Source organism: Diadema antillarum, unplaced genomic scaffold (genome assembly GCF_040938485.1).
Source record: "Diadema antillarum isolate AM-2024a unplaced genomic scaffold, OU_Dant_1.0 seq00001469_RagTag, whole genome shotgun sequence".
Taxonomy (NCBI): domain Eukaryota; kingdom Metazoa; phylum Echinodermata; class Echinoidea; order Diadematoida; family Diadematidae; genus Diadema; species Diadema antillarum.
Window position 1 is genome coordinate 286,232 of NW_027272208.1, and position 19,614 is coordinate 305,845.

The 19,614-nt window shown below is 42.8% G+C and overlaps 2 protein-coding genes across 2 annotated transcripts; both read right to left on the reverse strand.

Moving 5' to 3' along the window:
* Positions 1–1,519: 1,519 nt before the first annotated feature.
* LOC139709776 (succinate--CoA ligase [ADP/GDP-forming] subunit alpha, mitochondrial-like) lies at positions 1,520–19,435 on the reverse strand. Its single transcript, XM_071621737.1, has 8 exons — positions 19,381–19,435; positions 17,036–17,139; positions 16,396–16,512; positions 15,289–15,501; positions 14,334–14,475; positions 13,379–13,530; positions 12,918–13,106; positions 1,520–1,556 (listed from the first exon to the last, which is right to left on the reverse strand). Exons 1-8 carry the CDS (start codon positions 19,415–19,417, stop codon positions 1,530–1,532), a joined length of 981 nt encoding a protein of 326 aa, XP_071477838.1. The 5' UTR covers positions 19,418–19,435; the 3' UTR covers positions 1,520–1,529.
* LOC139709781 (paraneoplastic antigen Ma3-like) lies at positions 9,208–10,737 on the reverse strand. The gene has a single exon (XM_071621743.1). It carries the CDS (start codon positions 10,639–10,641, stop codon positions 9,208–9,210), a length of 1,434 nt encoding a protein of 477 aa, XP_071477844.1. The 5' UTR covers positions 10,642–10,737.
* Positions 19,436–19,614: the final 179 nt, after the last annotated feature.

Sequence of the window (19,614 nt, forward strand, 5' to 3'; positions counted from 1 at the left end):
AGCATATCTGAAAAAAAAAAAAGGTAAGGAAATAAAAGATACCACTGCTCCAAATGTAATGCTAAGCCACAATCATGGAATGGTAAAAATATATTTCCCTGTGGGATATCTTGAAAAGATATATGCACACTTCTGTTTTATGTGTCCATACAAATTTAAGAGTACATTGCATTTGTGACTCTGCCATCAGTCACAGATTGTATTTATAAATTGCTCAATATTTCATTTAGTTTTGTTTTTTTAAATAGACTTGCCTTCAACAGTAGCCCTTATGAGAAGCTTGACTAGAATATACCCTGATGTATGACGCTATATGATAATCTGAAGTTCAAGAGGACTGCATTGCTGCAGCATGTCATTACTAAATTTGATTTTGTCGTCAACAAAGAGCATGAAATGACAGGCAAAGTTGAAAAATTGTGATCCCCTTTGCAAGAAGCTTGACTTGAAAGTACACCCTGATATTATGGATGTATTTATCATTTAAAGTCCAAAGAGGTAGGAGATGACTACTTTGTTAGACGTTATCATCACTGAGTTTCTGTCTTCACCATTGAACATATAATGCCAAGTGAAATATTGTGATTCCCTTCGCTAAAAAAAAACCCCAGACAAATAACTACCATCTTGCCCAGATGTAATAACCTTCATTCTGGCCCTCAACCTTGTTCCAGTGTTAATGAATACATGACATCAGCTTTTGACAAAACCACACAGATTTGAAAAGAGCAAACAAATTGATACCCTCCTTTATCTTTCAAGTTTGATGAAAGAGGGTGTCTGAGTTATGCAATCACACTCCCTAATAACAAGGCTTTTTACGTCTGTGTCTTCTGGTCCTCTGTTAAGATTTACCCAATAAGCCTGACTCACGATCCTTCATTCATACAGCTGTGCAATACAAGGGTTTAAGGTATCACAGTCTACAGAGTTGAATTCCCTGAATGTGCCATGCAAAGCAAGGGGAAGGCAACATTGTGACAACTTTACCAGCACACTAGTTGATGCCTCTGAGCAAACCAATTCAGAGTGATTCAATTTTCTTAATCATTGTAATTCTGTGTCTGATAAGGGGGAAAAAGTGTGTGAATGTTTTCATTGTTCACACACTAGACTGTAGGTGAAGATAATGTCATTTTGGCACAACTTAATTAGTACCTCTAAATCTGCCTGATGTCATTATGTGATTTTGAATCACAGAATCACTAAAAATATTATGGGCAATATATTTTGAGTTTATGCAGCTTCAGACTTATCGAACCTATCAATCAGATGAAGGATGAGGTGATATCATCTAGAATTTTTTTACTCCTGCCAATCACAATACATTTATGCATTATACCAATGCAAACTATGATAAAATCAGATTTAATATCATACATTTTTCTTTTCAAGGGAGAACCACAAATACTCTAAATCATTCCTCCCACTTCACAATTCAAGAAACTTTCTGTATGGGAAGCAGATATATAATTTTCATCAATGCATAAACTGTTTGATGATCTGTCTTCATCTGGAGAGGGTTGGTCTTATGCCTTGCCTGCCTTTTGCATCTCCTGCAGAAATAAACAAATAAACAAGCAAACAAATCAATGAATGATTGATCAAACCCCATAAGAACACAGATCAAACTGAAGAAAAGTTTTGATCAAATGTCATTTGATTTCACTTGGTAAAAACTCACCATCAGAATATATGCACGCTGAATAAATAACACAGATTTTTACCAGATCACTCTATCAGAATGACATCATTTTCAACACAAACAAGAAGGCAAAGACAATTTCATTCTAAACATTAGATTTGAAAGTAAAATAAAGAAAAGAAAAGAAAAGAAGTACACCGATTGCACTGATAACTGTTCTCTGCTCATTGAAGCTATTCACTGAATTGTTTAATGTCACATAATGATTGCTAAACTAATTTTGGTGTGGTTCTGTAGGTGTCCACCATTAATTCTATTCATGCCTTTTTTTTCCCGTTTTGATTTCCAATTTTTGTTCATCTATTGAAAAGTGGTAACATAACTGCTCAAATGAATATGATGAAATATGTAGCACACAGCTAATAGCAGCAATCACACCTGGCATATCAGACTCAATATGCATGTCCATCATCCTCACTGGGTGATATCTGACATCTGAAATGTATTCATGTACATTGCCACAATAGTGGTTGCCTAGTCCACAAAAACATATAGTACAGCACTATGACTTCCTTTCATTACACTGAACAACAATTACATGCTGTTTAGTGTGTATTTGATACTTTAATACACCCATAAGATTCCAAATTCAGTGCTATAAAGTGACTTTTGCAGCTGTGCACAGACTCAAAAAGTGCAACAAAAACAAATATGAAATAAAAAAAAAAATGATCACAGCAGATGAGGGAAATACCTCTTGAGAATCTTTCACAACTGCAAATTTGAACCCTCTTTATTCACAGAGGAGATCTTTCACTTTGATAAAGCATACTTGCCACTCAGTCTAGCCAAAGCACAATAAGATCCTTGTGTAACCCGAATGTTACACTCCCGAGTTCATAAATAAAGAATATCACACCTGGGATTAAGTTTTGACAAAATAATCCAATGACAAACTTTATTAGCTTGTTTGTCGTTCAACAAAGTACATCACTCAATTCAATTCATTCACAGACTCAATTGTGACCTTTGCCACATTGGCATAATTAAATATTTGCCAGTGTTCGGCGATAATTCGACTCGTTGCTGTCTCTTTGTTTCTCTCGCCGGTTATCCTGTCGACGAGCCCAGAGCAGTCACAAACCAGTCGTACACGGTAGCTGATGCAATGCTTAGTAGCTGTCAGTCACGCTGAACCAAGCAAAGGCGGGCCAAAGCTCTCATCCAAATATGTATCTAGTCAAAAGAGCCAACACTTGTTTTCACTACAAGTTGCTCCACACGGCAGTCAGTGGATGTACGTGCCACAACCAGTTGTATCACAGGCACATAAAACTTGTATATAACAGTACAGCTGATGCTTGTAAGGTTTTACCAGTGTTTTGTGGTAAACCTCTCAGCAGATAATATATGTGTGAGAAAACTTTCTGGATCACACAGTCGATGTAACAAGCAAAGTGGATGCAGGCCTCAAAGCGCTGGCAGGAAGCAGATATGCCTATTTGCTCCAAAGCTATGGGCTTTTATACTTTTCTATCTCTATGTAAAATATTGAAATTACAATCTTTCTCTAGAAAATCAGAAACTTCCAGGAAGTTAACTGACCAGCAGAAATTTCATTGGTTCATGTTTCTATGACATCATTCAAAGTCTGCCTCATTGGCTAGAGGTCACTCATTCCCCTTGACTTCCAGGAACATTACTGACGTACTGACCATCCACTTGGCCAGACAAAGTCTTAACATTGACCAAGGGCAGTAACGACAGGCTTTCCAGTCACTCTCGAGCATTCTGCCTACAGGGCTTTAAAGTTGCACTCCTGTGACCTTGGTCACTGGAGCTGCTGCCTAACCAGCACAGCTATATAACACATTGTTTATACTTATGCAAACACTGATCTACTTAACATAGTAGACAAATCATATAGCATAAGTCATAAAAGCACTCAATTAGGATATAGAGACATAATTATATCTCATTTGCATAAATGATGTATTAGACATAACCACTGCACATACATATCTCTTATGCTGAAGTGCGTGGATCACACTTTGTTCTGAACATATGAGATATCAAATAATAATCTTGCAAACAGTCATACCCCTTACAGTCATTGATAATATATAGCACAACAGTATCTGTAACATAAAATGTGACACAGGTAAAGTAAAACTAGTAATGTATGGAGTTACTCTACTTTAAGGCACACGCAAAGATAGCCTATTAAACAGTTCATTGGAAATTAGGGGGGGATATGTGAGAAGAAAGGAATAGGAGAGGACAGAATTTGGGCTAGACGTGCACTCTACGTCATTGTCACAGAAAATGTTGGCCTACAGTTAGAACCAGTCCACTCTGTATAGGCTTTGCCCATGGTGGGACACTGTCTCTAAATCCCAAAGCAACTACTACTTTGTGAATGACCTTCCTCTTCTGAGACATGGTCCTTTCGCTTCTCTTGATGTGCCTACACACCAACAAAAGGGAGGGGTGCTTAAAACAATATCCCTAGACTGGCTAGCTTGCTCTCTCCTTGAGTTTTATTACACCTACATAGTCTAACACCAGCAGGGGCGTTTCACAGGGCTTGACCAGTCTCAATACACACAGGCTTACCATTAGACATTGGCTACTGGGGTCAAAGGCTGGAGGGGGAATCTGAAGACTAATCTTGGGGGTTACTAGTACACTGGTCGAGGGGTTGTTGGAAAACAGGTGGGGTACGGACGTCAGAGGAGGGATGAATGGAGGGGGTGGTAATAACAGTGACCATGGGTCTTCCAAGGAAGTAGGAATCTAGTCTGACGACATTTCTGGAGAAATCTTAGTAACCCAAATTTTGGTGGGGTTACATCCTCCCCTTTCAAACCAGGGTTCACTCCTGTGAACCTTTGATTAATCAAAACCAAAGATCTTACGCTTAAGGTCAGCAAAAAATCCTGATGAAGTTGCTTGCCTAGCACCAGAGGGTTCACCAAGGGTATCGTACTGCATGCGTAGCGGCGGCCTTGAAGAGCGAGTCGAGCGCCTGATGGATTGCGGGGCAGGCTCTGAATCGATTGCTTGATCCGTATTTTGCACTTGCTCTGCCTCAGGCTCTGCTGAAGTATGAGGGGTGTTACCTCTGGACTCTGTGTCTAGGGGTAAAGGGCTAGTGTGTCTACTTTCTTCTTCCGTGCTCTCCCCTCTCAAATCGGGGACTGCATCATCTGGTGTTACTCTACCAGAACTACTGGATGTAACTGTGGCATCTATGCTGATGTCACCGCCAGCATGATTCTCGAAGTCTGAATCGGTTGATGTCTCCTCAGTAATGGGGTCAGGGGATAAAACGGAACCGCCGGAAACACCTGTGTCACTCACCACATCAGCTGTGTTGACCTGTTCAGGGGTCTCGCTGGTAGTCTCAGAGGGAATATTGGGAGGTTGGGAGGGGAAAAACTCTGGCGCATTTACGTTAAATCCTGAATGTGGGCGGTTAATGTGCTTGCGTACATCGAAAAGCAGAGTGATTTCTTCGTCACTTGAGTCTGAACTATCAGACTCTTCCTCCCTCGGAGGGGCAATGGACTTTTTGGAACGGGTCCGATCAGCTGGACTCCTTTTCTTACCTGGTTTCTGGGTCTCTGAGTTATGGGCTGGGGCCTCATTCAAATACTCTATGGGTAGGAGAAGGTTGCGGTGTAGGGTGCGTGTCCTACCAATCCCGTCTTCAGGTGCAACTTCGTAAACCGGCATATCAGGGTTGAGTCGCTTTGTGATGACAAAAGGGTTCGCATACCATCTATCAGCTAATTTCTGCTTACCAGTCAGTCCAACGTTCCTAACTAGGACGCGATCGCCAGGTTTCAGACCATTGGCTCGCACTTTCGCATCATAGCGGACCTTGTTGGCACTGGCAGACTTGCCGGATGCAGCTGACGCAAGTTTGTAAGCTCGCGTAAGCTGATCACGCAACCCGCTGACATACTTCACGTGGTCAGTCCCAGTGAAGTTGTCAGGGCTAGTGCCAAATCGCAGATCAACAGGCAGCCTAGCTTCCCTACCGAACATGAGGAAATAAGGTGAGAAACCAGTACTGTCATTCCTTGAACAATTGTAAGCGTGTACAAGTGCACTTACGTACTTGCTCCAATTTGCCTTCTTCTCCTCCTCCAGGGTCCCTAGCATGTCCAGTAGCGTTCTGTTGAAACGCTCAGGCTGAGGGTCTCCCTGGGGATGGTAAGGAGTTGTCCTTGATTTCTTAATGCCAAGGAGCCTTGACAGCTCATGGATCACTTTGCTCTCAAAGTCCCTACCTTGATCAGAATGAAGGCGCTGGGGCAGACCATAATGTACAAAAAAGTTTTCCCACAGGACCTTGGCGACAGTGGCAGCAGTCTGGTCCTTCGTGGGGAAAGCTTGTGCGTATCGTGTGTAGTGATCCGTCACTACCAAGATAGACTTCTTATTCGAGCGGTCTGGTTCTAGGGAGAGAAAGTCCATGCAGACCAGCTCCAGGGGGCTGGTTGTGTGAATACTCACCAATGGGGCTGCTGGCTTTGGAGGAGTCTTTCTTGCTATACAACGAGGGCAATGCTTGACCCACTCCGTAATGTCAGCACTCATCTTTGGCCAGTAGAACCTGTCTCTAGCCAACGCTATGGACTTCTCGATTCCAAGGTGGCCAACACTGTCGTGTATGCCCCTCATTGCCTCGACACGGCGCTGGGCAGGCAATACTAACTGGTGATGGCGGTTCCCTAAGGAGTCAGTGAATGTTCTGTAGAGGACTCCTTTGCACAGAACTAGCCTGTCGAACTCGCGGAGTATCAGGGCAACCTCTCTTGAAAGGCCGGTATAAGACTGCGGCCTCTCCCCACGTTCAACATAATCCCTGACTAGTTTCAGTTGCGGATCTGCCTTTTGAGCCTGTGCCCAGTCTACTACATTCAGGTCTGAGCCCTTCGCATACAGACCTGGGATAGACTCTGCACTGGCACACAGGGTCTCAACGTATGGCTGACTTCTATGAGGAGAGTTGGCTGAAACATAATGCGTCTGACAGAAGGCAGAGAGTGTGGACACTTTCTCACCTGAGTCCGACGTCTCATGCAGCCTTGCTTCCAGATCACTGATCTTGCACTGCTGGCGATCCTCAAACTCCTTGTCCAGGCTGGGAGGATGTGGTTTCCTTGACAGCGCATCTGCTTCAATGTTCGTCTTTCCTGGCTTATAATGGATGGAAAAATCAAAGCAGGAAAGTGCAGCAAGCCATCTATGTCCTGTGGCATCGAGTTTTGCCGACGTCAGGACATATGTTAGTGGGTTATTATCTGTCATAACCCGTGTACCTTTTGCTGCATACAAGTAATCCCTGAATTTGTCGGTAACTGCCCACTTTAGAGCAAGAAATTCCAGCTTGTGGGCTGGATAGTTCTTCTCACTGTGGGACAGTCCCCGACTTCCATATGTCACTGGACGAAGCTTACCTCCGTGATCTTGATACAGGACACCACCCAGTCCATCACGGCTGGCATCAACATGGAGCACAAAAGGCTTTGACAGGTCTGCGAAAGCTAAGACTGGGGCTGTGACCAGACAATGCTTCAAAACCTGAAAAGCCCTCTCACACTCCTCAGTCCAAGCATCACCAAGGGGGTCACTTGCCTTTCGGGCATCCGGGCTCGGAACTTTCTTTGGAGGTGGACGTCCTCGCTTCCTGGGGTAAACGCACCCACTTGTAAGTGCGTTCAAAGGGCGGGAAATCTTGGCGTAGTCCTTTATGAATCGCCGGTAATAGCCAGCAAATCCCAGGAAAGACTTAACATGCCTCACTGTCTGTGGCCTGGGCCAGGTTCTTACATCGGCCACTTTGTCTGGATCTGTCTGTACCCCAGCCTCGGAGACTACATGACCAAGGTACCTAACCGACTGACAGCAAAATTGGCATTTTTCTGGTGATACCTTCAAGCCAAATTGCTGCAGCCTATCCAGCACCCTAGCCAGGCGCTCCTCCATTTCCTCCAGCGTCTTGGAGAAGATTATCAGGTCATCCATGTACACCAACACCTCTAACATGTTCAGACCTGACATACACTTCTCCATCAGCCTTTGGAAGGTTGCAGGTGCTCCCTTCACCCCTTGGGGCATACGCTCGAACTGGTAAAACCCCAAAGGGCAAGTGAAGGCCGTCTTCTCCTTGTCAGATCCACGCATCGGGATTTGATAGAATCCCGACTTTAAGTCGATAACAGAAAACCATTTACTGCCACTCAGGGAATCAATGGCCTCCTGTATCAGGGGCACTGTGTACTGGTCGGGAATGGTACGAGAATTGAGTGTACGGTAGTCGACGCACATTCTCAAAGTACCATTCTTTTTCCGAACCAGCACAATTGGGGAGGCATAGGGACTCTTAGACTCCTTAATGATGTTGTTCTCCAACAGCTGTTGAAGATGTTGCTGCAAGTCCCTAAGATCAGAGGGAGGCACCCTCCGAGACCTCTCACGGAATGGTGTGTCATCGTTAACACAAATCTGATGCTCCGCATAGCCTGTACTGCCTAGGTCAAATTCATGCCTGGAGAACACATCACTCCTCTGCCTGCACTGACTGAGCAGCCTTTCTTTCCACTCCGGGGAAATCGGGCCCCAATTGATGGGCAGCTCACTAACGTCAACTTGAGGGGAAGGGGTGTTATCGCCTACATTAGCACTTACTTGGGAATGGGTTGCCTTGGTGTAACTGTGAGGCTGGGTAGGAAAACTACTAGGGGTAGGGAAACACTTGTCGGGGACATAGGCATCTATTATGGGGCAGTTTCCAGGGACAGTGATAGGCTCAGGGCTACTATTGGTCACCAGCACCCTTACCTTTCCAATCGCACCACCTGACAATTTCTGTACTCCTGGGGCTATGTGTAACCCACTTGGAAGTTTGCTGTGGGGATTAGACTCTACGAAAACAGTCATCTCTTCTTTCAGGGGATTCCTAATTTGGGCAGTCATTATCAATTTGGAGTGGGGAGGTATTTGCGTGCTATGTCCTTTCTTGGTCCTAGCAGTGCCCAATTTGCCATCAGGGGATACCTTCTCTTGTTTTGATATACTGGCATAGATATCCCTGCAAGTCGCACTAATCTGCAATGACTGGGCGAAGCGTGCTCCAGCCATCCTCCTACAAGATTCAAAACAGTGCCTGAAAAGTCCTGAATTAGTGCCAATAATCACTCTATGGTCACAGGGACGCTGGGGGTCTGGTACTACAAGAGCCAATGTACTAAACTCAGTCCCTGTGCCAGCAAATGACCGTTCAAAACCTATGTTGACGTAAGCCCAACCCAGATAGGGCATAGTCCCATCTCCTCCATGGTACAGGACTAGGTCACTCAGTCCATGCAATTCCCTATCTAGTGTGTCGAAAAGGCTCTTGTGTATAAGAGTGACCTGAGACCCACTATCAAGATGGCATTTTGTCTCCTTTCCATCTATCCAACATTTTGGGTTGATAGCATCTCCTACTAAACCTTCAGGAACATCGTTCTTGGAAACCTCAACTTTAGAAACAATTGGGGGAGAATCTAATTTTGGGGCCCTTGGTTTCCCCTTCCCAGGCGCCCTTTCTCGTTTCCCTGGTTTCCAAGGATGTAGTTGACGAGTCTTTTGTTCAGTACGTCAGGGGGGACAGAATTTTGACAATTTCTACTGATATGGCCCTCCTCTCCACACTTGAAGCAAAGAACACCAGTATTATTCTGCTGGGACGACTGAGATTTGGGGGGATTATTGGTGGGTTGAGGTGCTGGTGGAGGTTCTGGTTGGGGAAGGACATGGGGTTGGGAGGCTGTTTGGGGCGGTAGAATAGAGGGCTCTACCTTACGGTGGGCAGCCTGCTTTGGTTTTGTGCTGACGGGGGGCCTTGGGGCAGACAGAGATTTCTTCACTCTCTCCTCTCCTTCCTGCTTCCTCACCGAAGACAGGAGTTCCAGGAAGGACGGTGGTTTCTCCAGGCGCTCCCTGAGCTGTAGGTTTACTAGGAGCATTTCATGGTAGAGGATGCCCCTGATGAATTGTCGCAGTCTCACCTTGTTGGCGTCATGTGGCTTGACAACTCCTCGCCTAACCACATGGCGCATGACTTCCTGTAAGCGAGAAAGATACTCAGAGGGAGACTCACCTTCAGCCTGGACTGTCTGATGAAATCTGACAAACAGTTCATCATCTGTGTCAGTATCGCCAAAAGCCAGATCCAGAGCCCTGAGGTAGTCTGCAGAGCAGGCCTGGGGATTCTCGCGCCTAAGGTCTGTAATGATGCTTGACGCAGGCGGACGCAATGACTCACGAATGCGCTTGCGCCGCTCAGCATCATCCAGAGTCTGCCACTCCTCCATCTGGCTCTCAACGTGCTCTATCCAGATGGGGTAGCTATCCTCATCACGCGCTGCTGTCTTTGCACCGGAGAAGCATCGCAGTTTCCGATACCCTGTGGTCAGCCCACACCGTACTAGTGAAGCTGCTAAAATCGGGATGTCCCGATCAGGGAAGGACATGGATGGTTCACTGATACCAGGGGAAGGGGGTGGAAGGTTGTTAGTAGTAGGGATGTCTTGAGACTGGACTTCCTGAGCTCTACGTCCTGCTTTTCTCCATTCCCTAACTAAACCTCTCTCCCTCAGGTCCTTGACACTGACCCTATTTCCTCTGACTGGTCCTAAACCGTCTAACCTCACTACTCTGCACATAGTCTCCCCATCTACTGGGATGACAATCTGTGCCTGTAGTCCTAACATAGCAACTGCATTTTCAAATTCACACAGGAGCAATGTTTCCCCTGTATCGGGATCATCCCATCTTAACACCTCAAGTAATGTGGGATATAACTCTGACAGTGCCAGTGCAAACACCTCTGTTGGCACAGTCTTTACACCTGTTGCAAGTAGGAGGGCATTCTCTACTCTAATCTCCTCCTTCTTACACCAATCCTGACCAATCTGCTTCAAACTTTTACCTGCCATCGCTTTGTTTCCTGCACACGAGTGTTGGCTCTTTGGTACAATAGAACGAAAATGGTGAATGTAACAGTAACAATCAACAATAATAATCAAGACTCAGTTTCGGCAACATGTGTCACCAAACAAATGCAATTATACAATTAAGAAAACAATGGTTCCCGGACAAGCCCCCAATTTATGTAACCCGAATGTTACACTCCCGAGTTCATAAATAAAGAATATCACACCTGGGATTAAGTTTTGACAAAATAATCCAATGACAAACTTTATTAGCTTGTTTGTCGTTCAACAAAGTACATCATTCAATTCAATTCATTCACAGACTCAATTGTGACCTTTGCCACATTGGCATAATTAAATATTTGCCAGTGTTCGGCGATAATTCGACTCGTTGCTGTCTCTTTGTTTCTCTCGCCGGTTATCCTGTCGACGAGCCCAGAGCAGTCACAAACCAGTCGTACACGGTAGCTGATGCAATGCTTAGTAGCTGTCAGTCACGCTGAACCAAGCAAAGGCGGGCCAAAGCTCTCATCCAAATATGTATCTAGTCAAAAGAGCCAACACTTGTTTTCACTACAAGTTGCTCCACACGGCAGTCAGTGGATGTACGTGCCACAACCAGTTGTATCACAGGCACATAAAACTTGTATATAACAGTACAGCTGATGCTTGTAAGGTTTTACCAGTGTTTTGTGGTAAACCTCTCAGCAGATAATATATGTGTGAGAAAACTTTCTGGATCACACAGTCGATGTAACAGGCAAAGTGGATGCAGGCCTCAAAGCGCTGGCAGGAAGCAGATATGCCTATTTGCTCCAAAGCTATGGGCTTTTATACTTTTCTATCTCTATGTAAAATATTGAAATTACAATCTTTCTCTAGAAAATCAGAAACTTCCAGGAAGTTAACTGACCAGCAGAAATTTCATTGGTTCATGTTTCTATGACATCATTCAAAGTCTGCCTCATTGGCTAGAGGTCACTCATTCCCCTTGACTTCCAGGAACATTACTGACGTACTGACCATCCACTTGGCCAGACAAAGTCTTAACATTGACCAAGGGCAGTAACGACAGGCTTTCCAGTCACTCTCGAGCATTCTGCCTACAGGGCTTTAAAGTTGCACTCCTGTGACCTTGGTCACTGGAGCTGCTGCCTAACCAGCACAGCTATATAACACATTGTTTATACTTATGCAAACACTGATCTACTTAACATAGTAGACAAATCATATAGCATAAGTCATAAAAGCACTCAATTAGGATATAGAGACATAATTATATCTCATTTGCATAAATGATGTATTAGACATAACCACTGCACATACATATCTCTTATGCTGAAGTGCGTGGATCACACTTTGTTCTGAACATATGAGATATCAAATAATAATCTTGCAAACAGTCATACCCCTTACAGTCATTGATAATATATAGCACAACAGTATCTGTAACATAAAATGTGACACAGGTAAAGTAAAACTAGTAATGTATGGAGTTACTCTACTTTAAGGCACACGCAAAGATAGCCTATTAAACAGTTCATTGGAAATTAGGGGGGGATATGTGAGAAGAAAGGAATAGGAGAGGACAGAATTTGGGCTAGACGTGCACTCTACGTCATTGTCACAGAAAATGTTGGCCTACAGTTAGAACCAGTCCACTCTGTATAGGCTTTGCCCATGGTGGGACACTGTCTCTAAATCCCAAAGCAACTACTACTTTGTGAATGACCTTCCTCTTCTGAGACATGGTCCTTTCGCTTCTCTTGATGTGCCTACACACCAACAAAAGGGAGGGGTGCTTAAAACAATATCCCTAGACTGGCTAGCTTGCTCTCTCCTTGAGTTTTATTACACCTACATAGTCTAACACCAGCAGGGGCGTTTCACAGGGCTTGACCAGTCTCAATACACACAGGCTTACCATTAGACATTGGCTACTGGGGTCAAAGGCTGGAGGGGGAATCTGAAGACTAATCTTGGGGGTTACTAGTACACTGGTCGAGGGGTTGTTGGAAAACAGGTGGGGTACGGACGTCAGAGGAGGGATGAATGGAGGGGGTGGTAATAACAGTGACCATGGGTCTTCCAAGGAAGTAGGAATCTAGTCTGACGACATTTCTGGAGAAATCTTAGTAACCCAAATTTTGGTGGGGTTACACTTGTCAAATGAAACAAAGATACAAACAAACACACACAGTGTTTATCCCACAGAATCTACAAATGAAAAAAAAAATAAGAAGCAAAACAAGAACAAACTCATACAGTGCTCTGCTCACCTTTAGTATCGTAGTTCCCATCTGTGCTGGCGACATGGTGACGGTTACACCAGCATCCTTCAGGGCATCAATCTTTTCTGTAGCCCCACCCTTACCCCCTGAGATGATGGCTCCAGCATGGCCCATTCTCCTACCCGGTGGGGCAGTAAGACCAGCTATGAATGCAGCGACAGGCTTGGCATTTGGACCCTGCAAACCAATGAGATCAGATCTTCACAGTGTAGAAAAGACATCAATAGACTAATTATCTCTGTGCTCTTAGTTTTTTTATTTGGAAAGTCAGCTTTTAAACTTGAAAATTATCTTTTTACAAAAAATTGAATCTGTAGTAAAGAGAGCAGTCATTCAGAATCAGAGAATGATTAGCATTTAAATTCAAAACATTTCATGACAAATTACAGTAGACTCTTGAACAAATTAGCATGGCACTGCGCTTCACATAACACTTTGTTTTCACTCACTGTATTGTTTTGCTTGAGGAATTCAGCTGCCTTCTCCTCAGCACCACCACCGATTTCTCCAATGAGCACGATGCCTTCCGTCTCCGGATCCTTGAGGAAGATGTCCAGGCAATCCACAAAATTGGTTCCATTGAAAGGATCTCCTCCGATACCTACACTCAAAGGAGAAGGAGAAGAAGAAGAAAAAAAAAAGAAGTAAGACATTTCAGTACAACTTTCCCTTTCTTTTTGATGAACTTAGTTACCATGGTGACCCATAAAGCCTTCACCTCATAGTTTGTACTTCCTTATGTGCAATATCATTTTTCTTTTCCTTTTTTATAATAACAAAATGAGTGCCTTGTTGACTGTTTCATTAAGTCTGCAATACGCACTGGCATTTTCTACAGCACTGAAATGTTCTGTTGAAGAATTAGCTCTTCACATTATCCAACAGTAAGCATGACTTGGACTTGATCAGAAGTCTGACCAAATCCAAGAGTGCCTAAAGCTATAATGCTGCCAGAAAAAATTCTCAAAATCATAATTCTAGACACATTTCTGTCAATCCTTGGGACACCATACAAATAAAAAATAAATGAATAAATAAAAATAATCCATCCCTGGGAAACTTTGTTTTGGGTTCCTCAACCCATTTTACACATATAAATGCACTTTCAAGCATTTATTTCTCATTAAGATCATGATAACCAGGTAGTTCCTTGTTTTCTTATATTAAATTTGTACGACACAATTTGAGTGAGAATGCCTGGAAATCTGCCTTTCTTAATCAAGTACATATCCTTGAAAGATATTCAACTTCCATCATCACATTTATAGAGGGCTCTATTCAAATACAAACATATTTCTTTTGTGGTAATACACACTTCTTACTAAAGAGAATTTAGCACGAAAATGCAAATTTTCCCCCCAAATGACTTTTGATTTTATGAATATTACCAACAAGCACACTTACCAACACAAAGGGTTTGGCCCAGTCCAACAGCTGTCGTCTGGGCAACGGCTTCATATGTCAAAGTTCCTGACCTCGACACAATACCAATGTTGCCAACTTTATGAATATGTCCAGGCATGATACCAATTTTGCAGCTTCCAGGCTATAATAGCAATAAAGAGAAAGTAATAAACATTTAATCAAATCTAAAACAAAACACTGATTTTACAAGGGATTGCATCACTTTTGTAAAAAGAAAAAAAAAAGCCACATTTTGATCACTTCTGTTTTTACCAATGAACAAATACACTCTGCTGTTACATTAAACAAATTTACAATGCGAAACAGCCCTTTTCACATCATTCCAAACATACATTTTGTGGCACATAAAACTTCTGAATTCTAATCTAAGAAAAATGACATGCAGGACAACCAGCTAAGATGAGACTCAACATAGCAATTCTGTGAAATTTCTCAAATTTCTCAAAGGAGAAAATGTGATTCTGATCAAGAAATGTGTCCAGAGTTAAATGGAAGAAAGCAAAGAGTAAAATGCCTGCTATGAAACCAATTCCAATTTGCTCTAAAGATTGATTTTATGAGTGCTGGGAAACACAGTTTGCCCCATGATATGCTATACATGGGACCCATGAGGTCAGTCATAAGTAGTCACCAATAAGTAACGTGAAGCCTACACTATGGAATGAGAAAGGTCAATAGTTCATCAACTGATACCTCCAAGGCAGATAAGTTTAGGACTCAAACATTTCAATTTCCTCTTGTACAGAAAATGTCACGAGATCTGTATTCACAAGAAGTAGTAACCTGTTACATCTCTTGATAATTTCTGCTAATTTCTCCATTCTGTGTGAGTGTCGAAAGGGACCTGAAAATGCAGCAGCAGTGAAACAACCAACATACTGCACTGAAAAAAGAAAAGGAAGAAGAGAAATCCAGTGACTATTGTCAGACATACCTTGATAATACCAGGACAGTTGGGGCCAACAAGGCGTGTCTTGCTCTGTCTGACCAGCTTGTGCTTGACCCGCACCATGTCCTGCTGGGGGATACCCTCTGTGATGCAGACAACCAGACCGATCTCTGCGTCAATGGCCTCCATTACGGCAGCAGCAGCGAACTGGGCAGGAACATATATGACTGATGCATCGCAACCTGTCTTCTCTTTGGCCTGCAGGCAGAATGCAAGGGCAAAATTAAGGATACATGGAGATTGATAGGTGCATAAGCATCTATGACAACAACTGCAAACAACTGCCTCTTTGATAAATAAACTTTGAATAGCTCTTGGAACTAAATGCTCTTTCATATTTCAAATGAGGTTTCTCGTTCACACACACACACACACACAGTCACACACACACACACACACACACACACACACAAAAGAAATTGGGAAACCTGAAGCTCCATCTCAACCAAAGCTTTACTATCCCTTCGATTTGTTCCTTAAGACCTGAAAGTCAGTTGGGAAAGCAAATCATCAAGTAGCAGCTCTCGAGCCAACAAATTCTCAGAAGAAAAGACAGGCAGTAGTTGTAGCTCCTACTGATGATCTTGATATACACTTGTACCAGCAAAGACAGAAAAATTGGATAGTGGAAATAGAATAACTAATGGTCAGACAAAGCAGAACGTGATGAGGTTCCATCTGAACAAGAGTACATGTATGTATCATGGTCAAAAAGATGCACACATGTAAGTCATCCAAGGTCAGGGAAACCAAAGGAAATATGTTAAATACTGTACTAACTACTATACATGCTTTTACATACAACCACAACAGAGGCTCATTCTTTGCACCCTGACAGATATCTGGATCTTCTTATATCAAGGGAATGCAGGCAAACTTTAATCTAATCTTAGGGACTAAGCATTCCTTAGTACCCTCCCAAAAACTAAACAAAACAAAACAAGGATAAACAGAAATATTCACAGGAAAAATGTAGAGGTCTCAGGTAACATGGGTAGTTGCATCTTTTCTAATCTGAACGTAATTTACAGGTCTTACCATTTTTGTGCATTTATGCAAGAAGAACATGCAAGAAAAGCAGGATAATCTCACCTCTTTACATGAATCAAAGACAGGAAGTCCACATGAGACCTGGCCACTCTTTCCTGGGGTAACACCACCTACCATGTTGGTCCCATACTCAATGGCTTGTGTGGTGTGGAAAGCACCCTGTAAATATGGGAGTAATAGAATCAATATACAATGAAAGTGGTGATTTTTAAAGAAAAATGTATGATTAGCACCTGTTTTACAATAAACAAGGTATAACATGACGCAAAACTTTAATTGGCAGTATGAACTGTGATTATAACTGGCAAAATGACTGTTACCTTTATCTTCTGATGCAAAATCAGTATTCTTTTCAGAGAAAGAGGGGTATGGGATGGTTATGGATGAAGTACACATATATAAGAGTCAACATTCAAGCATAGGGGATCATTTTGTATAATTTGTAAACTTAGTAATCTGCCAACTGTGCTTTCACTGAGGTCAAAGCTAAATCCAAAGTAAATTCTCTGAGTAAATAAGCATGCATTACATAGAGAACATAATGCAAGTCAAATACAGCATTTAGAACTCAGAAAACATAAACACTACAAAATTAGTGTAAAAAAGAAAAGAAAAGAAATGATAGTTCAGTGATAAGCCAGTGAAATCGTTGTCTTGCATCACCACAGAAATAACCACTCACCTGCTTTCCTGTAATGCCTTGGCAGATGACCTTTGTGTCTTTTGTGAGGACTAGATTTGCTCTTGACTGTGTGTAGCAGCTTCTAGCTCCAAACTTGGAAAAGGCTAGGTATAATTTTGAACAGCAATGTCAAACTGTCATAATCACACATAATTACACATATGAAACAGAACAAGAGCTTACAAATAGAAGTGGAATCATCACATACATGTCCACAGTTCAGGAACTATTCTCATTCTCTTGAATTGATGACTACACAATACTTGATGCAATTATCCCTTTATGAAACTCAGCTCATGTGCATATGGCATGGGATTTGGGATGATTTAGGCTGTGTGCTATGATCTATAAGAAGGTGCCATTTCAACTGATTTGGTTGGTGTATCATTGGGCTCAGATATCATAGAATACCATACATAACTTGGTACATGAAAAAGATTGTCCTAACATAATTAAGCAATATTTCTTCAACATCATGATCATATTATGACACTAGAGAAGCACTCTGAGAGCACAGACCTCCGCAAAGCAGCTCATTTCCGGCAATCATCTTGTTCTTCCATAGAGATCAGTGATTTCCACCCATAAGTATGCATGCTAAAAGTCACCCGGATTCCCAATATAAAAGCCTTTTGTTACGTCATCAACCCTCAGCTGCCCGGCGTGCCCCGCAGTTAGAGCACGCACTTTAGTATGCGTATGAAAACCTCAAAAATGCGCAGCTTGAACTCCCAAGTTCATTGACCGTACCTGCCAAACTATCAAAAATCCTTCATAAAATCCATTCAAGTTTCCGCATCACTACCAAAATGTTAACATCTGTTCCTTGTGCGATTGTGTCATTCTCAACCTTTCCTGCAACATGCCAGTTTCATCTAAATCCGTTCCCAACTTTTTGAGTTATTTTGCACACGGACAAACAAACAAACGGTATGCGGTAATGAAAACATATTACCTCCTCCCTTGGCAGAGGTAATTACAAAAGTGTTAAACTGTGTTAGAACTTGTGAACTTGGATTTGGACGTATTTACTTTAAATCATCTGCATATATCCACTGCACTGCACTGTGTGAGGGAAGCACACTGTCATCACTGACTGCACTGTCAGACTCACAGACATGTTGCTCACACACCCTACACGAACCTCAATCACTGGGCACTTATCACTGTCAGTTCAGTCACTGCGAACAGGTACAACGCCAAACGGTAGGTAGCTAGGCGAACTAAATCTAATTCACATGTAACACATCAACACATCATTGAACTGCCCTCTGTTGAGCAGTTCAAGAGAGCCAAAGAAGCCAATTAAGCATGGCAGAGATTTTTTACTTGCACAGTGAGCACCTGTAAATATATCAGTCCGGGAAACCCGCTCATGAGGACCGCTCCCACGTACGAGGACTGCCCCGCCTCATGAGGACCGCCCCCACGCCTCATGAGGCCCGGGGGGGAACGCGTCATGAGGCCCCCTATTCACTTCTATTCATCTCACATCTGACGTATAAATTGTCGCAACTTTGCACGGTGATTTTTTGTTACACACACATGTCCACTATCCATGATGAAAAGAAGAAAAAATCCTATCTGTTTTTTTCTTTCAAAAATCGAGTTTTAATCAACCGATGCAGAGCGCCCATCAAAACACACGTGTTTTGATAGGCTTGCCAAAACACGTGTGTTTTGATGGGCGCTCTGCATCGGTTGATTAAAACTCGATTTTTGAAAGAAAAAAACAGATAGGATTTTTTCTTCTTTTCATCATGGATAGTGGACATGTGTGTGTAACAAAAAATCACCGTGCAAAGTTGCGACAATTTATACGTCAGATGTGAGATGAATAGAAATGAATAGGGGGCCTCATGAGGCGTGGGGGCGGTCCTCATGAGGCATGGGGGCAGTCCTCATGAGGCGAGGCAGTCCTCGTACGCGGCGCGGGAGCGGTCCTCATACAAGTCATAGAGCGGGTTTCCCGGACTGATATACACATTTGAAAGAGCACAAAGCACAAATGGCATCCACTGTCTGAAGCACCACACCACAAACCCTCATCCGGTTGCTGAACAGGCTTTGATGAGAAGCACCATAGAAGTAGAAGAAGTAACACTCAGTTGAGACTTGAGAGACCTTTCATGACAAAAGGCACAACAACCAACACAATTTCCAGTACGCAGGACCACACTATCTATCACTCACTGGCAGCATGGTTAAACACATAAAAACAATTATACATTCAAGATTTTGTAATTGCTCAGTCCAGGGACATCTACAATATTCTCATGTAACCTCATAACTGTCTTGTCGGTGATGAGGGATGCATAGATCTACTTCAAGACAGCTATACTCACCATGCGAACGAGCGAAAAGTCTGCCGGCGGCCGCCATTTTATCTTGACACAACCCAAGGATCGAAGTAATTAATATTCAAGTCGTTTGGTATATATTTTTAAAAGATATAGTCACGTATAACCGTCTCAGTTCATTAATAAGACAGTGTTTTCCTGCAAACTGTAGATAGCACACATATAAATAAATGACAGGGGATAAAAATGCCTGAACATTAATTGTTACCAGTATTTCAG

Bases quoted from the DNA above. Each gene is read 5' to 3' on its own strand.
- LOC139709781 (XM_071621743.1), bottom strand. From the start codon at position 10,641: ATGGCAGGTAAAAGTTTGAAGCAGATTGGTCAGGATTGGTGTAAGAAG.
- LOC139709776 (XM_071621737.1), bottom strand. From the start codon at position 19,417: ATGGCGGCCGCCGGCAGACTTTTCGCTCGTTCGCATG. The intron at 14,476-15,288 runs GTATGTCTGACA...TTGCTATTATAG, and splicing joins ACTGTCCTGGTATTATCAAG to CCTGGAAGCTGCAAAATTGG. The intron at 13,107-13,378 runs GTGAGTGAAAAC...ATTGGTTTGCAG, and splicing joins TCCTCAAGCAAAACAATACA to GGTCCAAATGCCAAGCCTGT.